We start from the raw sequence: 22,573 nt of genomic DNA on the forward strand, positions 1-22,573 counted from the left end.
ATTTTTCTACCATATTTATTATTATACAATGTTAGCAGTAACTGATAGCATAATTCTGAAAATGGAAACGAATTCCTATCAAGTTGCACGTAATTAGAGCAATTATGCTAAATCAACTAATGAATTATTAGCATAGTGTGGCCTCTAAGCAGAATTATACAACAGACCATAGAACAAAAACAGATATTGAAAACTATGTGAGAATTATACCTCAAAAACTCCATTATCAATAGTCAAGATACTGACATCTAATGTACCACCACCAAGATCAAAAACAAGGATGTTCTTTTCTCCGTTTTTTTTGTACAAACCATAAGCCATAGCTGCTGCGGCTGGCTCGTTGATGATTCTTGCTACATTTAATCCAGCAATCACATCGGCATCCTTGGTAGTAAGCATCATTAAAGTATGTTGTAGAACAAAGAACACGACAACGATTCAGCTACATTTAAAAAATCCACATAAAAAATTTCAAATTCTTCCAAATCCACATAATAAATTGTGGAATCAAACATGAATTAATTTGATTTGGTTCTTAATCATTCCAGGAGCAGTAATGACAGCATTCTAAGAATGCTTCAGCGGTTTCCTTCATCTTGGTCAGAATCATAACACTAATTTCCTCAGGACTGAAAACCTTAGTCTCCCCATCCTTAAGTTTAACCTCAACATATGGCTTTCCTTCCTTGTTGACAATCTTGTATGGTAAGAGTTTCATATCTCTATGTACCTCTTTATCATCAAACCTACACAAAACCAAAATCACTCATAAATCACAAACCCAGAAAAATCTCCACTACCAATTACACAAAAAATCTTAATCTAATCCAAATCTAAGTATTTTTTTGACTTACCTTCTTCTGATAAGTCTCTTGATATCAAAGACAGTTCTCATTACAATTCCATCAAATCAACGAACACCAAATCAAAGTAAAAAAAAAAAATCAAAGTAAAAAAAAACAAACAGAACTGATAAGCAATGCGACCAACTTCTGCTTCATCACCACTACCACACCATCATCATCAGGAATCATTATAAGAACCAGTTGAAGTAAACCACAACCCTATTCATAAAAATAACACTACAATCGAAACTATTACCAGGAAAATCAAGAGATTGAAAATTCACCCTAACCCTAATATTAAAAATTAAATTTCTGAAATTGAAGATGTAACAAGATTGAGTCATAGATAATTACCCCAATGAATCATAAGAAGTATTTCATCATTGAAAACACAGATTACCGATGACATCGGTTATTAGCTTGAGGGTATTGATTTTTGTTTCACCTTCTGGATCTGGATCGAGATGAAGAAATCGATTCTTTGAAGAAGAAGAAGAAGAAGAAGAAGGTGATGGATGTCGATGGAGAGCAAATGTTTTTAAACTTAGATTGGAAAAAAAACAAAACAAGAAAAAGATGGAGATGGAGATGAGTTCGATGTGAGCTAGTGAATAGGTAAGAAAGAATAAAGATACTGGGATAAAAGATAAAGACGAGTACATTGATAAAAACAAAGAAGTTCTCATCCAGCCGTTCTTTTCAATAGGCAAATCGTGACCATATAAAATGTGGGGCCCAAAATCCATTATCAGATCTGCATCGAAAGCTGAGGGTCGGTGAATCAGTAGTTTTATGATGGCAAAATGATAAATATAATTTTCAATTCAGAGACGGCTAATTATCCTCTCAGAAGTTTTACGGTTTTTTATTAAATCAGAGACCGCTTTTACGGGTCTGCGGCCTAACTACCGTTACTTGGGGGTCTCTGATGTGGGTCGGTAAACACTCATTTTCCACTAGTGATAACAGCAAGATGCTAAACTAATAGACAATAAGCTAAAAACAACATGTTAAACAACAAAACGATAAGCTCCTCCGATGACGGTGAACTTAGCCAATACTTCATAAATGATATCAAGTTGAGCATCCATGTGTTGTATCCCTGGTTCACATACGACAAAGAACATCGTTCCTGCAAAACAAATCAACAACAGCGCAATGACTTCCTTTAGTTCATAATACACAGTAGAGAAAGATTAAGTTACCATAATATACTTCATATTCATTCTTTTAATGCTGCCAGCACATGTGAGGTAATTTGAGAGATTAAACCTATATCTAGGTCATGTAAACATCAGTTGGCTCATCCGTAGCAGGTATACAATCATGCAACAAGAGTGAAAACATAAATGGAGAAAGCTGGGAATTCAGGAAAAGAAAAGGACTATAAGGGAATTACTTTTGTGGAATGCTTTTGGTATGCAAATACTAATATCAAAGGGGAATAATGTTCAAGCTCGTATCAACAGGCAACAGGTTAATTGGAAGTCTTTCAAGCATACTTTCCTTTTCCAATTCGCACTGTAACCAATTGGAACTTTAAGTGTGCTAAGAGTTTTACAGATGACTTCCCTTTCTGCCTTAGACAAAGAATAAGGTGCATGAGGCATCTCTACTTTCCGTTCTAAGGCTGCCTTATCTGTTTGGTATTCCTTTGGTTAAAAAATACAGTGATGTAAACAGAAATAGAATGTCACAATGACATCAAACGCTAAGCGTAATATTATCAAGAAAGGTTGCATCGAAATACATTTTCCAAGAAAACATTTCATAATGAGTTCAGAATTTAAGTATGAACACTAAAGTAACCATTGCAAGACAAACACACAACGAAACTCATGTAAGTAATTATCAATCGAAAAAATGCCAACACTCGGGTACCTCTAAGGACTAAAGATTCGCATTCTAACAGAATTATGAACTCACAAAACTTTAATATAATAAAATATGCTTCATAGAATACACCAAACTTGTGCTATTTAGAGCACCAGGTGGGTTGAATAAGGCTACATTGACTAACAAGATGATCAAGTCTAAGTAAGCACCAATAAGGCTCTATCTAGGTAAAGATGAAGAGGGTCTTTTAGGGACAGAACTTACTGTTTATCATTGAGATTTCTGCTGCTTATGTAGTCTGTTGTCACTTGTCACTCCACAATGTCCGAGTGTCTTCTCCTATTATGAATGCAGATAAAGGTATTATGTGTCCAGCACTTGTTTATAAATGACAATCTCATGACTCAAATATAATTTCATGAAACATTTTATAATCAATAATCAGATTAAAAACACCAAGTTATTAACATTTCACCTGGCTGTGCCACCATAGACGACAACCATACACACATACATACCAAATTCAGAATGGATAAGTCAGGTGCACAAAGTAAACCAAACTCAAGGATTTATAATCTTCTTAGACTAAATAAAATGCTTGCAAAATAAGAATTATTTGGACTTTCTTCCCTACTCACACAGTATATCAAGAGCCATTTACATGTTAAAAACATCTACCTTAATGCAATATAAAGTCTCTTAATTACTTTCTTCACGGAAAAGTTCTCATAAATATCTAAAAGTTCTTGGTTTAAGTCCCGAGCTAATTCATGCTCTAAGTTATTCAAAAATGTGGGAACGTATCATGAGAAAAATCCCAACAGATCCGTTTTCCAGAAATTTCAGCACCAACATGCTGTTTTTGCAATGCGATAACTCCTAAATTAATGACCTGAATCAAGCATGCTACACCTTTCCCGAAAGCTCTCACAACCCTTTACAACTTCCTAGAAGGAACTCATGCCAAATTAAAAGTGTAAATGCTTCAAAATCACAAGACAAGACTGTGTCAGGTGCTGCCTTCAGGAAAACTCAGCTGTGACTACATGTACGTTTCAAGCTATAACTTCTAATTTATAAGTCCAAACATCATGCTGTTTTAACAGATTATAGAGGAGATCTAGATAAACATGTCTCGTGAAGAAAGCATTGACAAAATCCCAATAAAAATGTACTGAATCATTTTTGTTCACGCAATTGTAGGTACTAATCATTTTTGTTGCTTTTCACTGCATATACTAAAGCATGTATATTTTCCTAGGCGCTCATCCAAATTCGACGAGAAATATCTTCCTAAAGTCGTTGGATAATTACCTATAACTATCTAGTTCAACTTGAGGCTAACCCATGTCATGATGGAACCTTTATACTTGTTTAAAGACACCATGACATGAGGATAACCCATTTATACAATCATGCTTTTAATAGTAATTCTTTGAGGCATTTCAACAAACAATTATAGGACACAGTAGAAATGCGTTTCAGAAATCACACCATTTATAAACCCATATAAGAAAAGTGTCTCTAACTATGTATATAAGCACTAACTAGCTATGTTCCAAGCCATTCAAGTTAGTTCGAAAAAGGAACCAAGACAAGAAGATTCCATAAAAACCATCTGCACACACAATTCAAGTTAATATTTCTAAGATATATCAAAGAAAACAATAGAGAACAGTTACCTTTCTTTTTTTAATATCTTTTAGGCTTTGTATCAAGCACGAGTGACAATATTTGGTGCTTGAGAAGAAGAGCTTACACAATTCAAGTTATTAATTTCGCAGAAGCACCTTCCTAAGATTGTGCTCCCTGAAACCAACAACATGATTGAATAGTTATGATTCGACATGAACCTATAGCACATCACTAGTACAGTAACCACATAGTATAATGACTAAAGAAATTACCTACACAAACATATGACATGAATTTAATTGCTTTCCAATACATGTGACTTCATTCCATATTCTACAAGGCAAAAACATTACAAGAACTCAACAATTTTGCTTCTTAAGTAGTTCGTGATCTACTACATAACTACCTTGTTCTTTGTTCCACTCATCTTCTCATCGAACTGTGGTTCGTAGTGAGAGCTTCAGCCACACCACTTCTACGCAGAATTGCCCTGCATTCCCACAAGTTTGAGATACTGACGTCCTTCTCCTCGACAAGGAAAGTGACATAGCAAGAGCCACTGCTTAAACCCTGTGATTAACCTCATTCACATAAGGAACTTCCTCAATAAATGTATGATAAATTGAAGCGACATTACAATCAACATTTAGTGGATCCATTTGCATATAACTCAAACTAAATTTGAAAATTAATCCTTCTCAAGAACAGAAACAAACCCAAAGAATAAAAAATGTACGCATTCCTAATGTATCGATATTACCTTAGCACCTGGATGTTCAACTTCTAGCATCTTCATAAGCAAACTACAGAGAAAATGTTTAGCAACACTAGTATCCAGTACTACACAAACCTAAGTCCTGTAAAATACACAAACTCATTTCAATATTCCACTCCAGAAACAAAATCAATTAGCATAATTTTAGTATCAATGAAAATTTGAACTTACCTTAATTTGTAAGACAGATAACATATGGCTGGAGTGACTCAGAAAATTTTCTCTCCTACCTGAAAGACTTCCTAGAGAGAATCTAAATATGAATCAAATACAACAGATCCTGAAATTGATACAACAACAGCTCCTAAAAACAATCCACTTTAAGTTTGTTGCCATGGCATCTAAGAATGACCCAACTGCAATCAACAGAAAACAAAACGAAAACAATTCAAAGTCGATTAAAACAACCAAACAGGGGACATTTAATCAGTGGGCTAAAAACAATCGTTGTGCGATGGAAATAAAAACTAACCATAGAAATCGATTACCTGCATGGAAAGAACAATCAAATCAGTATTAAAAGAAGACTTTGATGAGGACACATAACGTGATACATTATTGAAAAAATTATAGCAAAACATAAGCCAAGATATTCTAAAATTATATAAAGAACTTCTGCCAATTTAAAAAAAAAATTCAAAACCCAACATCAAAATCATTAATTAATAATACTACATGAAAAAAAGATCAAACCAATAACATTACTCAAATTAGAATTCCTCAATTCACCTTCATCCACAAACTTATAACCTAAAATAATAATTTTGACCATTCCATTCATAAAACCCTCCCCATTGATTCAAGAATTAATTAAGAAAATTGAATAAATTACCTCATCTTTTCATTAGATTGTTTCTGAAAGCAACACCTGCAAAGAAACATGACAAATATCAACCTACATATAAAAATCTAGGGTTTCAAAATTGAAAAACAGATCTAGTCTGAAGAGAAAAATAATAAAAATTATACTTGAATTTCATATACGGAAGTTGGTATAATCGAATTCAATGTTTCGTTCTTAATATAACTTCCATCTGCAAAGCACACACATCACATTAAAAACCCCGAATCTAATTGATCAAAAATAACGTTCAAGCCCTATTTCTATTAGAAGTTGGAAGAACATCTCCATTAGCACTACCTTGACGTGAAGTTTCTACAAATTGAACATCTAATGACTTTTACATCCATCCTCATCAGGAAACCCCTAAATCCCAAATTGGAAAAAAAAAATACAGATAAATCCTTAGATTGTAGCAAACTAACATCACGAAACATTGAAATAATGTACGGATAAATCTTCTACATAACAGTTCTAAATCGATTGTATCTGATTTAAACCCAAGAAGATTTCCAACTTACATTAATTTCTAAACGAAAAAAATTCCTCACGCTGATTCGAAAAAAATTCTTCATTTTGATTCAATTGAGAGGAATCTCGAAATTAAAGGTTAGAGCTTCACTAGTAATATGATTTAATCATGGTGGGATTTTTCTTCTTGGATTGATCTTTGTTCCATAAAGCCTGGGTTTTTAGTTGTTTGAAACGAGAGAAGCAATGGAGAGAGAAGCAATGGTGAAAGAGATGGAAAGATATGAGGTGGGGTGACCAGATAAGGTTTTTTTTTCATCCACGTGCCCGCTCACTTCTGTATCTCAGATTGCTCAATCTTGGCCATACATAGAGTGGGCCCAAAGTTCCTGACACAATACCACCAGATCTACGTCGGAGTTTAAGGGTCTCTAAATTGGAGGGCAGAATGGTAAATTTATTTAGTTATTCACAGACCGCTACATAAGCTCTCGGATTTTTTCCGTGTTTTTACCATATCAGAGACCGTTAAATTTGGTCAACGGTCCAACTACGGTCAGTGAGGGTCTCGGATGTGGGTGGTATAATACCTATTTTCCACCAGTGATTTACATCTCATGGTCTTACTCTCTGGAGGTAAACTATAAACCTCCCAAGTCAGGTTCCGACGGATTGAGTCCATTTCACTAAATGAAGCTTCTTACCAGAATGGGGTTTCAATAGATATCAAGAATTCTTTACAAGTACGGAGCTTAGACTAAGCTAGGCATGTTATGAAGTCGGCTTCATAAGAAGTCTCAAGTTTATTTTATTTTTATTTTTTTTTACTTCTCTTAGGCTCAACCATAACTTCATCTTCCTTTAGGATAAGTTCTGACTATTTAAAAATAAATCTAGGGGATCAACAACACATCTCTAATGAGGTACAGGTTTAAGAATAAACATGTTCAAAGAACTCAGCATTCCTAGATTATGTAAGAGTATTCACAACAAAGTCAGAAAAATCACACCAAAAGTATGAAAAATCAGAACACACAACCAAAAATCTATATGTAGAAGCATACTCAGCATACCTTGTATGAAGACACAATCACCATTTTTGGTTTCTATCTTGTTCTTCTAGGAAGAGGAATGAAAATCTTAGTCAAACACCCCCACACTTTGACATATTCATAAGAAGGTCATCTACATTTCCATAAATCATATGGAGTTTCATCTGATCCTTAAGGGTACTATATTCAGGATATACTAGTTAAGAGGACTTCCTCCTCCCACAAGACCGCAGGTAATCCTGAACTAATCAACATGGTAATTATGATCTCCTTAAGGATACAATTAATATGTTCAAGGCTTATAATTTGTTATCAACTTCAAGTTTATACATCTTAAGGATTCTAAGGCATCATCCTTATCCCTAAGCAATTATACAAGACAGTACCTCGTACAATCATCTACGGAAGTCATAAACCATCTTTTACCACAGTGATTTTAGGTTGAAATCATGTCATCTAAGCCTAACTGAATTAATTCTAAAGGCTTAGAATTACTCTGAACATTTGTGCTAAAAGGTTTTAAAGCAAATTTGATTCTTCACAGATTTCACTTTTGTGTTCAAAGTCCAAACTAACTTTGGGTACGCAGCCCATGCTATCCAGTTAAGCATTGACTTATAAGTTTACGGTTACAAGCTTACCACATAAAACAATCAATCACATAAAGAAAGCACAAGAATCAACTATGTTCACATCATCAGTTTTTTCCGTTAAGCTTATATAGTCCCAAAGTCCTATAACTCTTGCTTAAAAAATAACTGCCTTGTTACAACAAGTTTTCCAGAAAAAATTAAGATCTTAAATCTTTTTCCATCTACAATAGAACAAGATACAAGATTCTTGCATATGCTTGGAACATGAAAGCTTCATTCAATGTGAGAGTATTAAAGATATGAGCTTCTGCTCGACCTTTTCCTTTTATGCAACCTCTATTGCAGATGAGTTACTCAAAAAGAGTTTCTCGACATCCCCTATCCTCTGATAGGAGGTGAAGAGGTCTCTGTTTCAACAAACATTCTTGGTGGCTCCAGAGTCCACCTTCTGGTCTCTCACATTGGTTGTTAAAATAACTTCCGACATCATGTCAATGAACTCGTTCTAATTTGTTTCAACTAAATTATCATTAACTTTATACTTATTAAGGTTTTATGTTGTCTACACTTTACTACCGTATGGCCCGGAATTTTACAAACATAACAATCACCCTTAATTAAAGTAACGCCGGACTCAGTTTTACGAAACATACCTTTCTTATGAAGACTAGGTTAGAGTTGTGTTTGATATTCCCGCCTTTGTAAGATTTGGAAGACTTGTGTTCATCCACATGCGCCTGGTAGCCATGTTTCTTTTCAATTTCATGTCACAATCTTCGTTTATACTCTGACCACGGACACGGTAATTTCCCGATCACCTAATACACCACATCTCACAAACCTTAGTTCCGAAATGGAAGATAAAATATGAGTTTTGAAGATAATATCTAGATTTACAAACTTCGTTTGAACCACCGTATCAAAAAACTCATGATTACCCCATAAAAAATACTTTAGTTAACAACAAAAGTTTGCCCGTCAGAATTTTTCAGGAACATTTGTCTGTTTTGTAAAATATCAAACAAATACTTTTACAACTCCAAAAGTTCTGAAATTTTACGTGGGTAACTAACATGATGTATACTACGTTGTGTCAAAAGGGTTCGTTTAAATTCCTTCTAGGTTAAGAGATAATATCGAAACTCTACATCTGACCAAAAACTTCGTTTTTGTTTTTCACTCCACAATTAACATCCATGATTCACAAACCAACCAACCATTTTTTTATTATTACACATAATAATGTCTTAAGATTGTTGGGTGCATAATTAAAATAAAGAAAAAATCAAATAAGCAAAAGTTATTGATACTTATCTCCTTTATAATGGAATTGATCGATTGGCGAAACGAACGAGCTTCTCATATCTCCACAACAGCAACAAGGCAAATCTTTGGAAAAACAGAGTGAGTCACGTGTTCAACACGTTGCCCTTAAGACATTAGCGCCCGGCTACACTCAAGAGTGATGCTATAGCCCTCACAGGACGGATATCTCCAGGATAAAACACCCTACTACACCTACTACTAGCATATGTAGTAGATGCTCAACTTGAGCTTGGCAACTCCGAAAAAACCGTTAAGGAAAATCGCGAACTCTTAAGAAACGCTATAAAATGTTTTCCCTTAGGGGTCCCTCTAAAATATAGAGCAACCCCTTTCCCATAGATTTTACAAAAGTAGTGAATTTCTTTATATAATTGACAAATACAACTTAAGAAGAAAAACTCCCCGATGTGGAACTAAAAGGTTTATATAGTTTCTTAAAACTATTAAAAATTGGAAACTCCACGATGTGGAACTAAAAAGTTTCATTCACAAAATAAAACAATAAATTATAATTTTTTATTAAAACTTTAAAAAATTATATTTTTATTAATCGTTTTCCAACAATCCCCCACATGAATGAAAACTCAATAAAACATGAAAACACAGATAGATCTTGGTAAATCAACATCCCAACCTCACGATCCAAACAGACTGATCGTGCAAGTGTTGAAATCATACTAGTCATTTCTACACCCCATGTGCACAAGTGACCTATTAAACACTTCGGCCAGTAATTCGGCCTACACCCGGCATACGCAGGTCTGGGTCTGGGGCTTAGCTATGATACCATGTTAAAATATGAGCATCCAACTCAAAACCAATTGGCAATGAGTGGAGCGGCCCTTCCATATTATATTTAAGTTAATTAAGCGGATTATAGCGATGTGGGACTATTTGTCCTTTCACAATAGAAGAAACTTTCAAAGCAGCATAAAATTGTATAAGTTAGACAACTCTTTTGCGAATAATCAATCAGGTAAAAATTTGTATCAAAAAAATATATAAAAAATTCAGGTAATAGTTTTCATGAGATAAAAATAATTGCAATCTAATCGATCATCAATAAAACCCAAAAGATAAATGTTTCTTAATGAATAAACCCTAGAAACAAAATTTCAATGTTGTTGTTCAATCACGATTTTATACCTTTAACCTTCATGACTTTGAAGGAAGTTGATTAGAAAAGAGAATATCCAGTGGGAGAAGAAATTGAATAGAAAACAGAGGTTTTAAGCTACCGGGCCACCGGCAACCATCATAGTCAGGAACTAAAGTGTGAAAATCAAAAAAATCTAGACTGTCTACATTTAAAAATATGACCGTGGAGAAAGTCATATGAGATAGCGTGATATGAGCCATGTGAGCGGATCCGCCCTCTATTATATTTGACTCGATTATTTTTGATTCGAGCTGAGTGATCAGTTATTGGAAAATTTAAGAAACGATTTAACACCTCATTTGGGCCAAATCAGACTCTGAGTCAAATTAAGGTCCTGTTTGGTATAGTTTTCAAAAACAGTTTTCTGTTTTTAAAAACAGAGAAAACAGAAAACAGGAGAAAACGCGTTTGGTAAGGACATTTTCAGAAAATGTTTTCTATCTGTTTTCTGTTTTTAAAAACAAAAAAATGAAAACAACAAATTATTGTTTTCTGTGTTTTCTCTTTTTTTCTTTTCTTTATTCTTTTCTTCTTTTCAGAACAAAGTAAGAGATGGGGAATGACTGCAAGTGAGTCATGGCTAATATCACTATCTCTTAGACGAATCTTTACATTTGATCCGATTTAGTTGGTTTTCCTTGTTTTCAAAAACAGTTTACCAAACAATTTTTAGAAAATGAAAACAAGGAAAAAATGGTATGTTTTTAAAACAGTGGAAAACTATTTTTGAAAACTGTTTTTCAAAACTATACCAAACAGGCCCTAAATCTTCCGTTTTTTCAAACAAACGATTTGACACATGATTTAGGCCTAATCGACGCTGAGTCAAATTCAAATCTTCTATTTTTAAGAAATTAATAAACTCTAGTCTAATGATTCGAGTAGAGTGATCAGACATTAAATTTTTTTTTAAATCATCAGTTTTCTCAAACAAATGATTTGACACTTGAGATAGGCCAAAGCCCAGTAAATGATTTCACACTTAATAGGCCAAAACCGAGTAAAATTCAACTTATGTTTCCTTCCGTAATTTCTAAGATATCAATAAAATCTAGGCCAAAGATTTGAATGACTGACCACCAGACCCAAAGGCCATGACCTTGACTTTGTTTGACTAGTTTTGACCCAACTTACTATTCAATACTCCAAGAACCCTAGATCCTATTCTTCTTCTTCTCTCTACTTCTTCGTTTTCTCCTTTCAACGCCGCCATAAACCATAATATCGCCAAATCCGAGTCCTGTACAATACCGGGATCAAGCAAAAGCTTAGTTTGCTTTCTCATATATCTTCTGGTGGTGATTTCTCCTTTTCTTTAATCTACAAATGGAATCGTGTAGATTTGTAAGTGATTTCATATGGGAATATGGAGGGACAACACATTAAATCCAATGAGCACAATCATATTTCCTCTCAAGAATATTACGGGAGAAGATTTTTTTTTTTGATCGGTCAAGAGATAAGAGAGGTAGTTAAGAGGGGTACCTCAATCCAATGAATACAAGAAGAAATAAAAAAGCGAAGTGCAATTTGCCAAACCCAAAACAACAAAGATGAAGTTCACAAAGGCTGAAATAAAGAGTCTCATAAAGCAATCACCATATTCGCCGTTAGACCTAGCATCGTTGTGTCCGATTCCGCCCAAAAGAAGGCTTGTAGTTTAACGTTTCTAATGAGGCTTACCAAATTTTTCTTTTTGTTTTCAAAGACTCTTGCATTTCGCTCTCTCCATATGCACCACCAAATTGCAACCGGAATGTTATTCCGAATTCGATTAAGTCTTTCGTCACCCCAATTAAACTTCTAAGATTTCACGTTTATGGTGACATTTGAATTATAAGTCCAAGAAAAACGGCATCCTTCAACAAAGTAATCCCAAATTCATCGAGTTTTCTAACATTCATAGAATAAATGCGAACTAGTCTCATCGTTTTCGTCACAAAAACAACATAAGATAGAAACATCCATACCCCTTCTTAAAAGCTTATCCGCCGTCATTATCCTATCATGAGAAAGAAGGAAAAGAAAAAAATTGATTTTGCAAGGATACTCCTGGATCCAAACAACATCGGTTGGAAAATTTGGCTCACCTTGATCTTTTTCGCTCTTAATTCCATCCTTAACCGTGTATTGACCATGATTATTTCCGACCCAAACTCGGCTATCCAAAACACCTTCTTGAATAGAGATGGAAGAAAGAAGATTTGATATGGATGTTACTTCACTTGAAATGGTATGAGAGTATCTTTGCCTGGACATACACCCCCACCTTATACAACCTTCCCCAACTTCATACATACTAGCCACCACAAACTCCTTGGTCCTTGAAGCTTCATAAGCCAAAGGGAACATATCACATAATCTTCCTTCTTCAAGCCAAGAATCTTCCCAAAATCTAGTTTCCTTGCCCGCTCCGATCTTGAATCTAATACTTTTGTTGAAATCTTCAAGTTCTTTGTAGATATTAAACCACAAGCTACCACCTTTTGGTCCTTTGGGTTGGAGAGTTTCCCAACCGGTAAATGTTTCTCCAAATTTTTCAACCATGAGCTTCCTCCACAATGCATCTTTCTCTACGCCAAAACACCACCACCATTTTTTTAGCAAAGCCGAGCTCATTTGCTTAGTTCTTCTTATACCAACACCACCTTTTTCTTTTGGTTTTGAAGCCAATTTCCAACCAATATTGTGAATTCTTTTCCTACTTTCATCATCTCATAAGAAATTTCTCACAACTTTATCAATTTTCTTAGTTATGGAGCATGGAGCAAGAAAAATAGAGAGATAATAAATGGGGAGACTAGATAAAATGCTTTTGATGAGAGCTAACTTACCTCCTCTTGATATTGTTTTTCCGTTCCAAGAAGTGACTCTTTTCGCACAAATTAGCCGAGATATATACTAGGAAAACTCGCATACTTGCAACCTAACATGTTAGCATAAGTTTCAACTTCCTCTTCGGCCGCGACACCAAATAAGCTACTTTTAGAGAAATTTATCTTCAAACCCGAAGTTAACTCGAAACAAGGAAGAAGGTAACGAAGGGCATCAACTTGTTCTCTCTTAGCATCAAGAAAAATGATTGTATCATCGGCAAATTGCAAGTGATTAATTCCCCCCCCCCCCCTCCTTGACCGAAAAACCCGAGATTTGATCAAGTTCTTGTGCTTTTCTCAACATACAACTTAAGACTTCACCAATGATAGTAAAGAGAAAAGGAGAAAGTGGATCTCCTTGACGTAATCCCTTTTCGCTACCAAAATAACCGCAAGATGACCCATTAACAAGAACCGAGAATTTTGAGAATGTTAAACAATTTCTAATCCAAGCCCTACAAACACCACCAAACCCCATTTTGAATAAGACTTCATTTAAAATTTCCAATTCACATTATCAAACGCCTTTTCAAAATCAATATTGCAAACCAACCCCGGTAAATTTTGACGAAGTCTAGAATCCACACACTCATTTGCAATCAAAACTCCATCAAGGATTTGCCTTCCTTTAATAAAACTAGATTAAGATGTTGAGATTAGAGTACGAAGGTATACCTTTAAACTCTCCGCCCTTTGAGATGATTTTGTACACGCTCCCAATAAGGCTAATAATAGGCCGAAAATCTTTTACTTCTTCAACGCCCACCTTTTTAGGGATAAGCGCAATAAAATTATTTTTCAATGACAAATGAAGAACGTTGTTGTCATGAAATTCTTTGAAAACCTTCATCAAATCTTCTTTTATGAATTCCCAACAAACAATAAAGAACTTCATAGGAAATCCATCCGGACCCGGAGCACGATCAATTCCCAAATCTTTAATTGCAATCTTGACTTCCTCTTCACTAAAAGGTCTCTCCAACCAAATACTTGCATTCTCATCAATACGCTTTAGACACATACTCTTGATTCTTGGACGATTGTATGAAATTTCTTTAAAATCTAACTCAAAATGATTTGAAATACCCAACTTGATTTCTTCCTTGTTTCCGGTCCAACGTCCATTGATACGAAGGTTATTGATGTTGTTAAACGCTCTATGACCTTTCACTACTCGATGAAAATGTTTTGTGTTATGGTCACCATCTCTAAAGTATTTAATTCTTGATTTTTGTCTCAACATTATGCTTTGACGACGATGAGCCACCTCAAAATCCACTTTATCCGTCACAAGCATGTCTTCTTCAACTTCGGGGAGACCCCTATCATCATCTAAATCATCCAATTCTTTCAACTTGGTTAGACCGTGTCAATAGACCTATTAATGCTCCCAAAGACTTCTCTATTCCACACTTTTAATTTCTCCTTCAAAGCATTTAGCTTTTTTGCAAAACATTCTCCCGCCGTACCTACAAAGGAAAAATACTCCCACCATTCTTTCATTAAAGGGATTATGTTAGTACCTTCAAGCCAAGCTAATTGAAATCGAAAAGGGCAAGCACCCCAATCAGAATCTAATAAGCATAACACAATAGGAAAATGATCCGAAAAAGGTCTTGCAAGGCGCTTGAAGATGATATTTGGAAAATGATCTTCCCAATCCGGCGAGAAAAGAAAACGGTCAATCTTGCTCTTCTTGTTAGGAGGTCTACTCCAAGTATACTTGGCACCGGAAAGAGGCAAATCCACAAGATCAAGGTCATTACATAAATCATCAAAGAGTTTCATTGAATTTGACACTCTACGACAACCTCTTCTCTCCTCCATGTATCTTATCTCATTAAAATCTCCACCGAAACACAAAGGCATCCCATGCCAATAACCATGTAATGTAGCTAGCTCCATACGAAAACTTTTTTTCTCATTCACATTGCACTGACCATAGACACCAATTAAAACCCGACGGAAGTTGTCCTCTATACTACGACAAGATATACTTATAGTAAAAACACCTTCAAGAAATTCATCAACTTCAATCAAATCCGAATTCCAAATCAACAAAATTCCACCCGATCTTCCATACGAGTTTAATGCAATCCAACTACACGGAGTTGCACCCCAACATCGATGCACAATATCATCGGTGCAAGCACTAAGTTTTGTTTCTTGAATCATAAGAATAGTAGGCTTCCACCGTTTTACAAGTTTTTTTAACTTGGAGCATTTATCCGGGTTTCCAAGACCATTAACATTCCAAGAAACTATCTTAAACATTTAAAAATATGACAACCCAATGAACACAACAACCAAGTCAACAAAACCTTAGTTTGTAACACTAGTTCCCGGACCCATTTCATCTATAAAGGCATTCACATGGGGAAAAATTGAATTGGACACAAAAATGAGTTCTTTACTCGAGAACTCGATCCCGGAATTATTACCGGATTCTTTAAGTTTTCCGAATAGTACCTTGAATTTTTCATGTAAACCTTTTGCAATCTCCAAAGCATCACCGTCATCGTGCCGCATCTTACTATTGCTTGTTTGTGATGCCACATCTTCACTACCAATAGAATTCTCCTTGTGCATTGAGTTAGCTTCATTTTCGTTGCAATTATCCAATGAGGTAGTGGTCCCTCTTACCAACTCTCCATTTGCAACCTTCTTGCTTGAAATGTCTCCAGATAAAGTGTCTGTAAGGTTATGAGATACTTCTTTAGACAATTTGGATTTCAGTTTCTTTTTAAGACTTCTCAGAGATGAATTGTCCAGGAAACAAGAAATAGAACTCGATGCATGACCACCTAGGCCCAACCCACACGGTACTGAACTAGATAATTCCTCTTCTTTATGAACCATTTTTTGGGAACATGGTTTTTTTTTTGAAGGGATCATGATTTTATTAGGCCACCTTCCCTATAATTATAAGGGATGTCCTAAAGCATTGAAATGACTAACCTACCCTTAATCTAATTTAATTTAAAACCAACCCAATAACCACCTATATATATATATAACCACCACCTCCTCCCACCACCGCCTCCCACCATTGCCGATTACCACCACCACCACCTCCGATTATCACCACCACAACCACTGATTACTACCACCACCACCGCCCACCACCACCGATTATCACCACCACCTCCTCCGATTATCACCACCACCAACCACCGATTACCACCACCACCTCCGATTACCACCACCACCAACCACCACCACTATATATATATATATAGCTTAATTTAAAACATTAACAAAGATATTCTCACAAACCCATTACTTGTCATTCGTTTTTGGTTGAATGAATGAGAAGTAATCATTAAAATGAGTTGAAAATGGAAGTTGCAGAGAGATTTAATGGAGGGTTTTTTTTCAGAGAAAAGTTCGGTTATCAAGAATTAATTTTTTCTCAACCGAACTCAGAGTTCGGTTGATTCGCAAAAAAATACTTTTAACCGAACTCCTTGTGTTAGAACAACACAAGTCCATAAGTTCGGTTCCTTCACAAAATAAAGATATGACCGAACTTTAGTTTACGAAAATAGTGAGAAGTCCACAAGTTCGGTTTGTTCGCAAAAATGTTGAGTTTTCTTTGTAACCGAACTCTACCTTTAAAACTTTGTAACCGAACTCTACCTAATTCGCCAAGAAATAAATTTCGTAGTAACCGAACGTTCGCCTAATTGCATATATAAGCCCAGTTCGGTTGATTCGCAAAATATGTTGAAGTTTGCGAACCAACCGAACTTCTAACACTAGGTTACTTTTAACCTGCAGTTCGGTTGGGAATTTGGTTGCGTTGAAATTTGTGAACTAACCGAAGACACAAGATGTACCCAAATAAATTGTGAAGTTCAAAGTTCGGTTACCTACCATTTTATCCTAGGTAACCGAACATTACATTGTACGACCAAAACCTCCATTAACGAGCGAGTTCGGTAACCTGCGTGTTTGGAAAACTTAACCGAACTACACTTTCAGGTGTGTTCGGTTACATGTTCTTGACATATGGTAACCGAACTGGCCCAAATCTACATAAAAAATTTCATTTTTTTTGAAAGTTTGGAGCAATTCAACCAACATTATCTAAGTTTGAAGCATACATGAGTACCCAAATACCCTTCCTCCGGTTGTGGTTCGTAAAATCCATCGTTTTTCATGTTTTCCTTCTTCATCTTCTCTAACTTTAGTCTCTCAATAATTCTACTTCTTTAAAAAAAACCATCTGATTTTTTAATCTCACTAATTATCTTTAACTTAATCATCTCACTAATCATTACACTAACAATTATTAACACTAACTAATCATCACCCAAAATTAATCAGGAGGGTAATTTAGGTATTAATATAAATATATCTAGATAAGGGGTGACCTAGATTTACTTCTAATGTCTTTACCCAAAATAAAACCATGATCCAAAAAAAAACCATGGTCCCCAAAAAATGGTTCTTCTTTATCTTCATTTAAATGAGAAACTTGTTGCTGGCCCAATGAGAAACTTGGTACTGAACTAGATACTCCCGCTTCTTTATTATGGGAGAAGATTATCCCACTATTTAAAACGGGATCCAACGCCGTTATTCTGCAGGTCTTCCATGGAGTGATCCCCTCTAAAATCATGTATGTCAAGGTAATTCAAAGGTGAACTCTTGATTTCGTTCTGAATTAAAGCTCCTGCACTTGGATTCATGTTGGTTGTCATGCTTAAATTCTTTGTGGTTATTTAATTATTAGGTTACTGATAATGTGGAAATTTAGTGGAGGAGCTAATTTGTTCAAAGAGGCACTATGAATCCATCATTATTGCAACAATGATTTTTCCTCTCAGAAAATGGTGATTCCTGTTGTAGAATTTGGTACGTTGGGACAGAACATTGAGTATATATGGTTCTGGTATATTGTTTAATAGTGCATTTTGCTTTGATTTGGAATGTAAACCTTCTACGTAGTTGTCAGTGTTGATTGTATTTTCCGACTTTGTTGTGCAGAGCTAGAGATGCTGCTGAGTTCGGGCGTTATATTTTTCGATTGACATGACTGGTCTGTCCACTTTGTAGGCTATCCGAAGTAAATCACTGTATTCAAGTCATCTTAGATTTAATTTCTAGAAAATGTGGTCATATGGAGGTTGGAGCTCAGCTAGAAAGTGTAAGAGATTGGCCACGTGATGGCGATTGGATCTCATATGAATTACCAATTGAGTTTGTAGTTTACTTTTGTGGAACTGAACTCAGCTTGTATATTATAGATTTCATATCGGTTGTCATGCGAAATTTTTTGTGGGTCTTTACTCATTAGGTTACCCCAAGTGTGGGAATTCAGTGGAGGAGCTCTTTTATATATGGAGACACCGAGAATCCTTTATTGCAATTCTGTTTTTTGCCCTCAGATAACTCACCGATCACGAAATTTGGTATGCTGAAACTGAGCATTGAGTTTATATGGTTTTGGTACATTGTGTAGTGGTGCACTTTGTATTCAGTATGACTATATTTCAATAGTGATTGTGCACAACTGTATTCGTCCTTTTTTTGTGCAGAGATGCTGCTGAATTTGGGGGTTACTGTTTGGTTCGACTGGGTGGTCTGTACATTTCATAGGTTATCCCAAGTAATTCACTTTTGAAGAATCAGTATTTTGCGGGTCTGGCTGTTCACGCAGGAATTCAGATGCTGCTGGGCCGACAAACTTCCGTTGCTTTGGACTATAATGTTACCTGATCTTTTGAAGTTCTTTACTTTCAATTTCATTTGCTAGATATCGCAGACTGCAACTCATTTAGGATGATAAAAATGGCTATAAAAGAAATTAAGTGTGTTGCATATTAATTTTATTTTGTGGCCATTTTTTCCATTCCAAATGTGCTGTAGATCTGCTTGCTTTATCCAGTAAATGAAATTGAAAATACGAACTTCAAAAGTTCATTAAACATTTGTGTCCCGCGCATAAATACTCTAAATGTAAACAAGAAGAAAATAGTTTGTTACATGTTTTGGAGTTTACAGAAGACATGTCACCTTAAATGCGTACCGAGGTAGTGTCTTATATGGGATCAAGTTTATTGAAGTTCTACAGTTGCATTATCCCCATTTCTCCTTATTTCCATCTTAACATTAGTCAGTAATGCAGAAATCAAGCTCATTTACACAACTGGTGAATTGCTGCATGTAAATTATCTTGAATTTACCCTAAGTCAGCTGTTATGACACAGCATTGCTATCATAATGCAACCCTGGATATTAAAATAGTTTAGGCTTCAGTTGGGCATGGTTGATGTTAGACATTAAAACCGTTAATCGATTTTACGGGTTTGTGGCGTTAGCTATGGGGAAATTACTGTTGTGTGATAGTACTGCTAATCTTCTTTAAACCTTAATTCTACAAATGTAAACACCGATTCAGGTTTTTTAGGCTTAAATGGGGATAATTTTAGTTTAGGGTTTAATGTATCATTCGTATTAATGTTTAACTATAGATTACTGTTACAATTACAAGAACTGAGAAAGCATGCCAACAGCAACATACCACCACCATATTACAGGCTCTATTAGGATTACATTCAAGACCATAAATCTGCTCCAGAGCCTACCCCGCCGATGGAAGGGAATTACATCCTGTATGGTGCAACATATATCACTATAACTTTTTGGGGTTGTTAAGGTTTTTCTTTTATGCTGATTTTTACATCGATGTGCTTCCAAGATCAGAATACCAAGGAGTCCATCAGTTGTATGTATCCAGAAGGGCTGAATTTGGTATGTTTATCTTTGGTTGATTTTACACCAGGAAGTGTTTGCTGTCTTACTATATTTCCTAGTCCAATGGTTCTCATGGTTTATCTTTATCTGTGGTCGTTATATAATCTTTCTCTGGAGTCATTCTTTTAACATGTTTAGAGTTTGATCAGATCATATGAAGTCAGTAGCATCACTCAAACTTCCTGTTCAAATCAATCTATAACTGAATATTGTAACGATGACAAGTCTTCTAATTTTGGAAACCATGAATATATGAGCTAACCTTTATAACCTGAAATGTTGATACTGATGGTATGTGATAGGTCCACCTAGGACAAGAGGGAAAAAAAGACCTTCACAATTGACTATTTGGGGTCGTAATCTAAACAACAAGAGTCTACCGAGTGCTAATAGACGTAAAGCAGTATTCCATTCATCAGGCTCTGAGTAACCACAGGATTTCAGAAGTCAACTTTGTAATCTGTTTTGGTGCAAATACAATGCATGTTACGGAGTTGTAATCTATTGGCATGGAACCCGCTGATTCTTTTCATGTTAGAATACGGGCATCCAACTCAAAACCAATTGGCAATGAGTAGAGAGTCCCTAAGGATTATAAACCACAAGATCTTAGATTGCCCAACAAGGTGGGACTAATAATTTCAACACGCCCCCTCACGTGTAGCCTCGTTGTGTCTAACACGTGTCGCAAATAGTCTGCTCTGATACCATGTTAGAATACGGGCATCCAACTCAAAACCAATTGGCAATGAGTGGAGAGGCTCTAAGAATTATAAACCACATGATCTTATATTGCCCAACAAGGTGGGACTAATAATTTCAACATCCGAATTTAGAAACAAAGAAAATAAAGCATCAAAACCAACTTGTTTGTTGTGCGGTTGGTATTCGCGGTTGAACTTGCACTAGAGTTTGCTATTTTAACATGTGAGTTCAGAATAGAATGGACTTGGGCCTCACGGACTTGATTAAATTCCGTCTTGTTAGGATTTAGGAAGGTGATCACCATATAAACGGGGTTACTTGAGAATCTCTCTATAGCAAACAAAACCTAGCTGCCTTGTCCGATATCCACTTCTCTCTCTTTGTTACTGCAGACCTACTTCTCTGTGATTCGAAATTTTCTCTCTGCAAAATGATAGTGGGATCCGGGGTTGGGAATGAAATCGTGCTGCTTTTTTATGAGAATTGTTACACACAACATCACGAATGATATCTGTCTCTCAAATTCTGTAGGGGCAAAATATCGCACAAGAAAGATTCACAATTTCGCTCTAACCAAAACCTCCTTTAGCACGAAGAAACAATAATTACCAAGAGATATGACGAAGAATAATCACACGACAGAAGAAGAAGAGCGCGAAGAGAGCCACATGATAAAGACAAGGCGATGATCATCTATATAGAAGAAGCACGAAGAAGAAAGTAGCAGGGCGACATACATGGACACCTCCCAAAAGCCTGGCGAATAAGAAAAACTGAAACAGATTCCGTCACCAGAGATCCCCAGAGATCCTGCACGTGAATATAGTTGTCTTACCCAGGATTGCAAAATGCATTTATAAACGCATATGCACATCTTGCCTTGCTCAAAGAAGGAAAAGACACACTATTTGGCTTAAAAAGAAATCAAGGCGAGAACTCGCGAGAACTGGTATTATGGTGGAAGAATCAGAACAATGAAACTTCTGATCGTGCAACAAGTATTCAATTGCAAATATAAGCAAGAAGGGGACCATGGGTCAACAAAAAAACACCAAAATTGACCTCCTGAAAGTAACAACTGAAGGCAACAACGGAGATATGCGTCGATTTTAAGTTACCATCCAAAAGACACATGCAATGATGAAGAGATGTAATGAAGAAAGAAATTTATGTATCAACTAAAAAAATATTAATGCGAAGCAAAGTTCTTTCTATATGCGAACAAGCCAAAGGCGAAATAAAGTCTACGCGACAATCTTGTAAGACTTCAATAGGGGGCAGTAAGTTACTATTTAAAACCTCTAATTAGGGAGGCTGTGATACCCAATTTTGGAATGTCAACTTAGTTCGCACAATTGTGCGACTGGAGGACAACACAATGTGTAAGAGGCGACCATAAGCCCTAACACGCGTCATATTGGGGAATCCTAGAGAAGTTACTTATTGGGACGGAAAAAACCTATCCGCTGGAGGCAACTAAGAACGAACTACTCAGCGAATAAGTTCTCCGGCATGGGGTGTAGAAACATGATCAGTGGAGTAGAAGGAGTTCCCGTCTTGGATACACTCGGTCCCAAAGAAACCCCACTTAGAGTGTGATCTCGCGCCCGTAAGCCAAATAGGCAGAAGGAACGATGTCACGACAACACTAATTGTCGCATAACCGGATGGGAGGAGCCCAACTGAAATGTTTAGGG

General features: G+C 35.9%; 1 protein-coding gene and 2 long non-coding RNA genes across 4 annotated transcripts; all 3 read right to left on the minus strand.

The window, feature by feature from the left end:
• Positions 1-401: 401 nt before the first annotated feature.
• Positions 402-1,188, minus strand: LOC113328822 (luminal-binding protein 4-like). The gene is made up of 2 exons (XM_026575828.1): positions 855-1,188; positions 402-746 (listed from the first exon to the last, which is right to left on the minus strand). Exons 1-2 carry the CDS (start codon positions 893-895, stop codon positions 536-538), a joined length of 252 nt encoding a protein of 83 aa, XP_026431613.1. The 5' UTR covers positions 896-1,188; the 3' UTR covers positions 402-535.
• Positions 1,189-2,915: 1,727 nt separating this feature from the next.
• On the minus strand, positions 2,916-4,797 carry LOC113328773. 2 transcript variants are annotated; one of them, XR_003349549.1, is made up of 3 exons: positions 4,723-4,797; positions 4,364-4,490; positions 2,916-3,020 (listed from the first exon to the last, which is right to left on the minus strand). It is a non-coding gene; the product is annotated as an uncharacterized LOC113328773 (long non-coding RNA). The 2 variants fall into 2 exon arrangements; XR_003349548.1 differs by having other exon boundaries at positions 4,589-4,792.
• Positions 4,798-4,804: 7 nt separating this feature from the next.
• Positions 4,805-6,478, minus strand: LOC113328774. The gene is made up of 7 exons (XR_003349550.1): positions 6,454-6,478; positions 6,233-6,298; positions 6,061-6,125; positions 5,924-5,959; positions 5,263-5,447; positions 5,077-5,173; positions 4,805-4,886 (listed from the first exon to the last, which is right to left on the minus strand). It is a non-coding gene; the product is annotated as an uncharacterized LOC113328774 (long non-coding RNA).
• Between the last annotated feature and the right edge of the window lie 16,095 nt (positions 6,479-22,573).

The sequence above is a fragment of the Papaver somniferum genome, unplaced genomic scaffold (genome assembly GCF_003573695.1).
Source record: "Papaver somniferum cultivar HN1 unplaced genomic scaffold, ASM357369v1 unplaced-scaffold_114, whole genome shotgun sequence".
Classification (NCBI taxonomy): domain Eukaryota; kingdom Viridiplantae; phylum Streptophyta; class Magnoliopsida; order Ranunculales; family Papaveraceae; genus Papaver; species Papaver somniferum.

What these genes read in the sequence shown, in the direction of transcription:
- LOC113328822 (XM_026575828.1), bottom strand. Translation starts at nt 895, where the DNA reads ATGAGAACTGTCTTTGATATCAAGAGACTTATCAGAAGAAG. An exon ending in AAGAGACTTATCAGAAGAAG is followed by an intron (nt 747 to 854) that starts GTAAGTCAAAAA and finishes GGTTTTGTGTAG; the next exon opens with GTTTGATGATAAAGAGGTAC.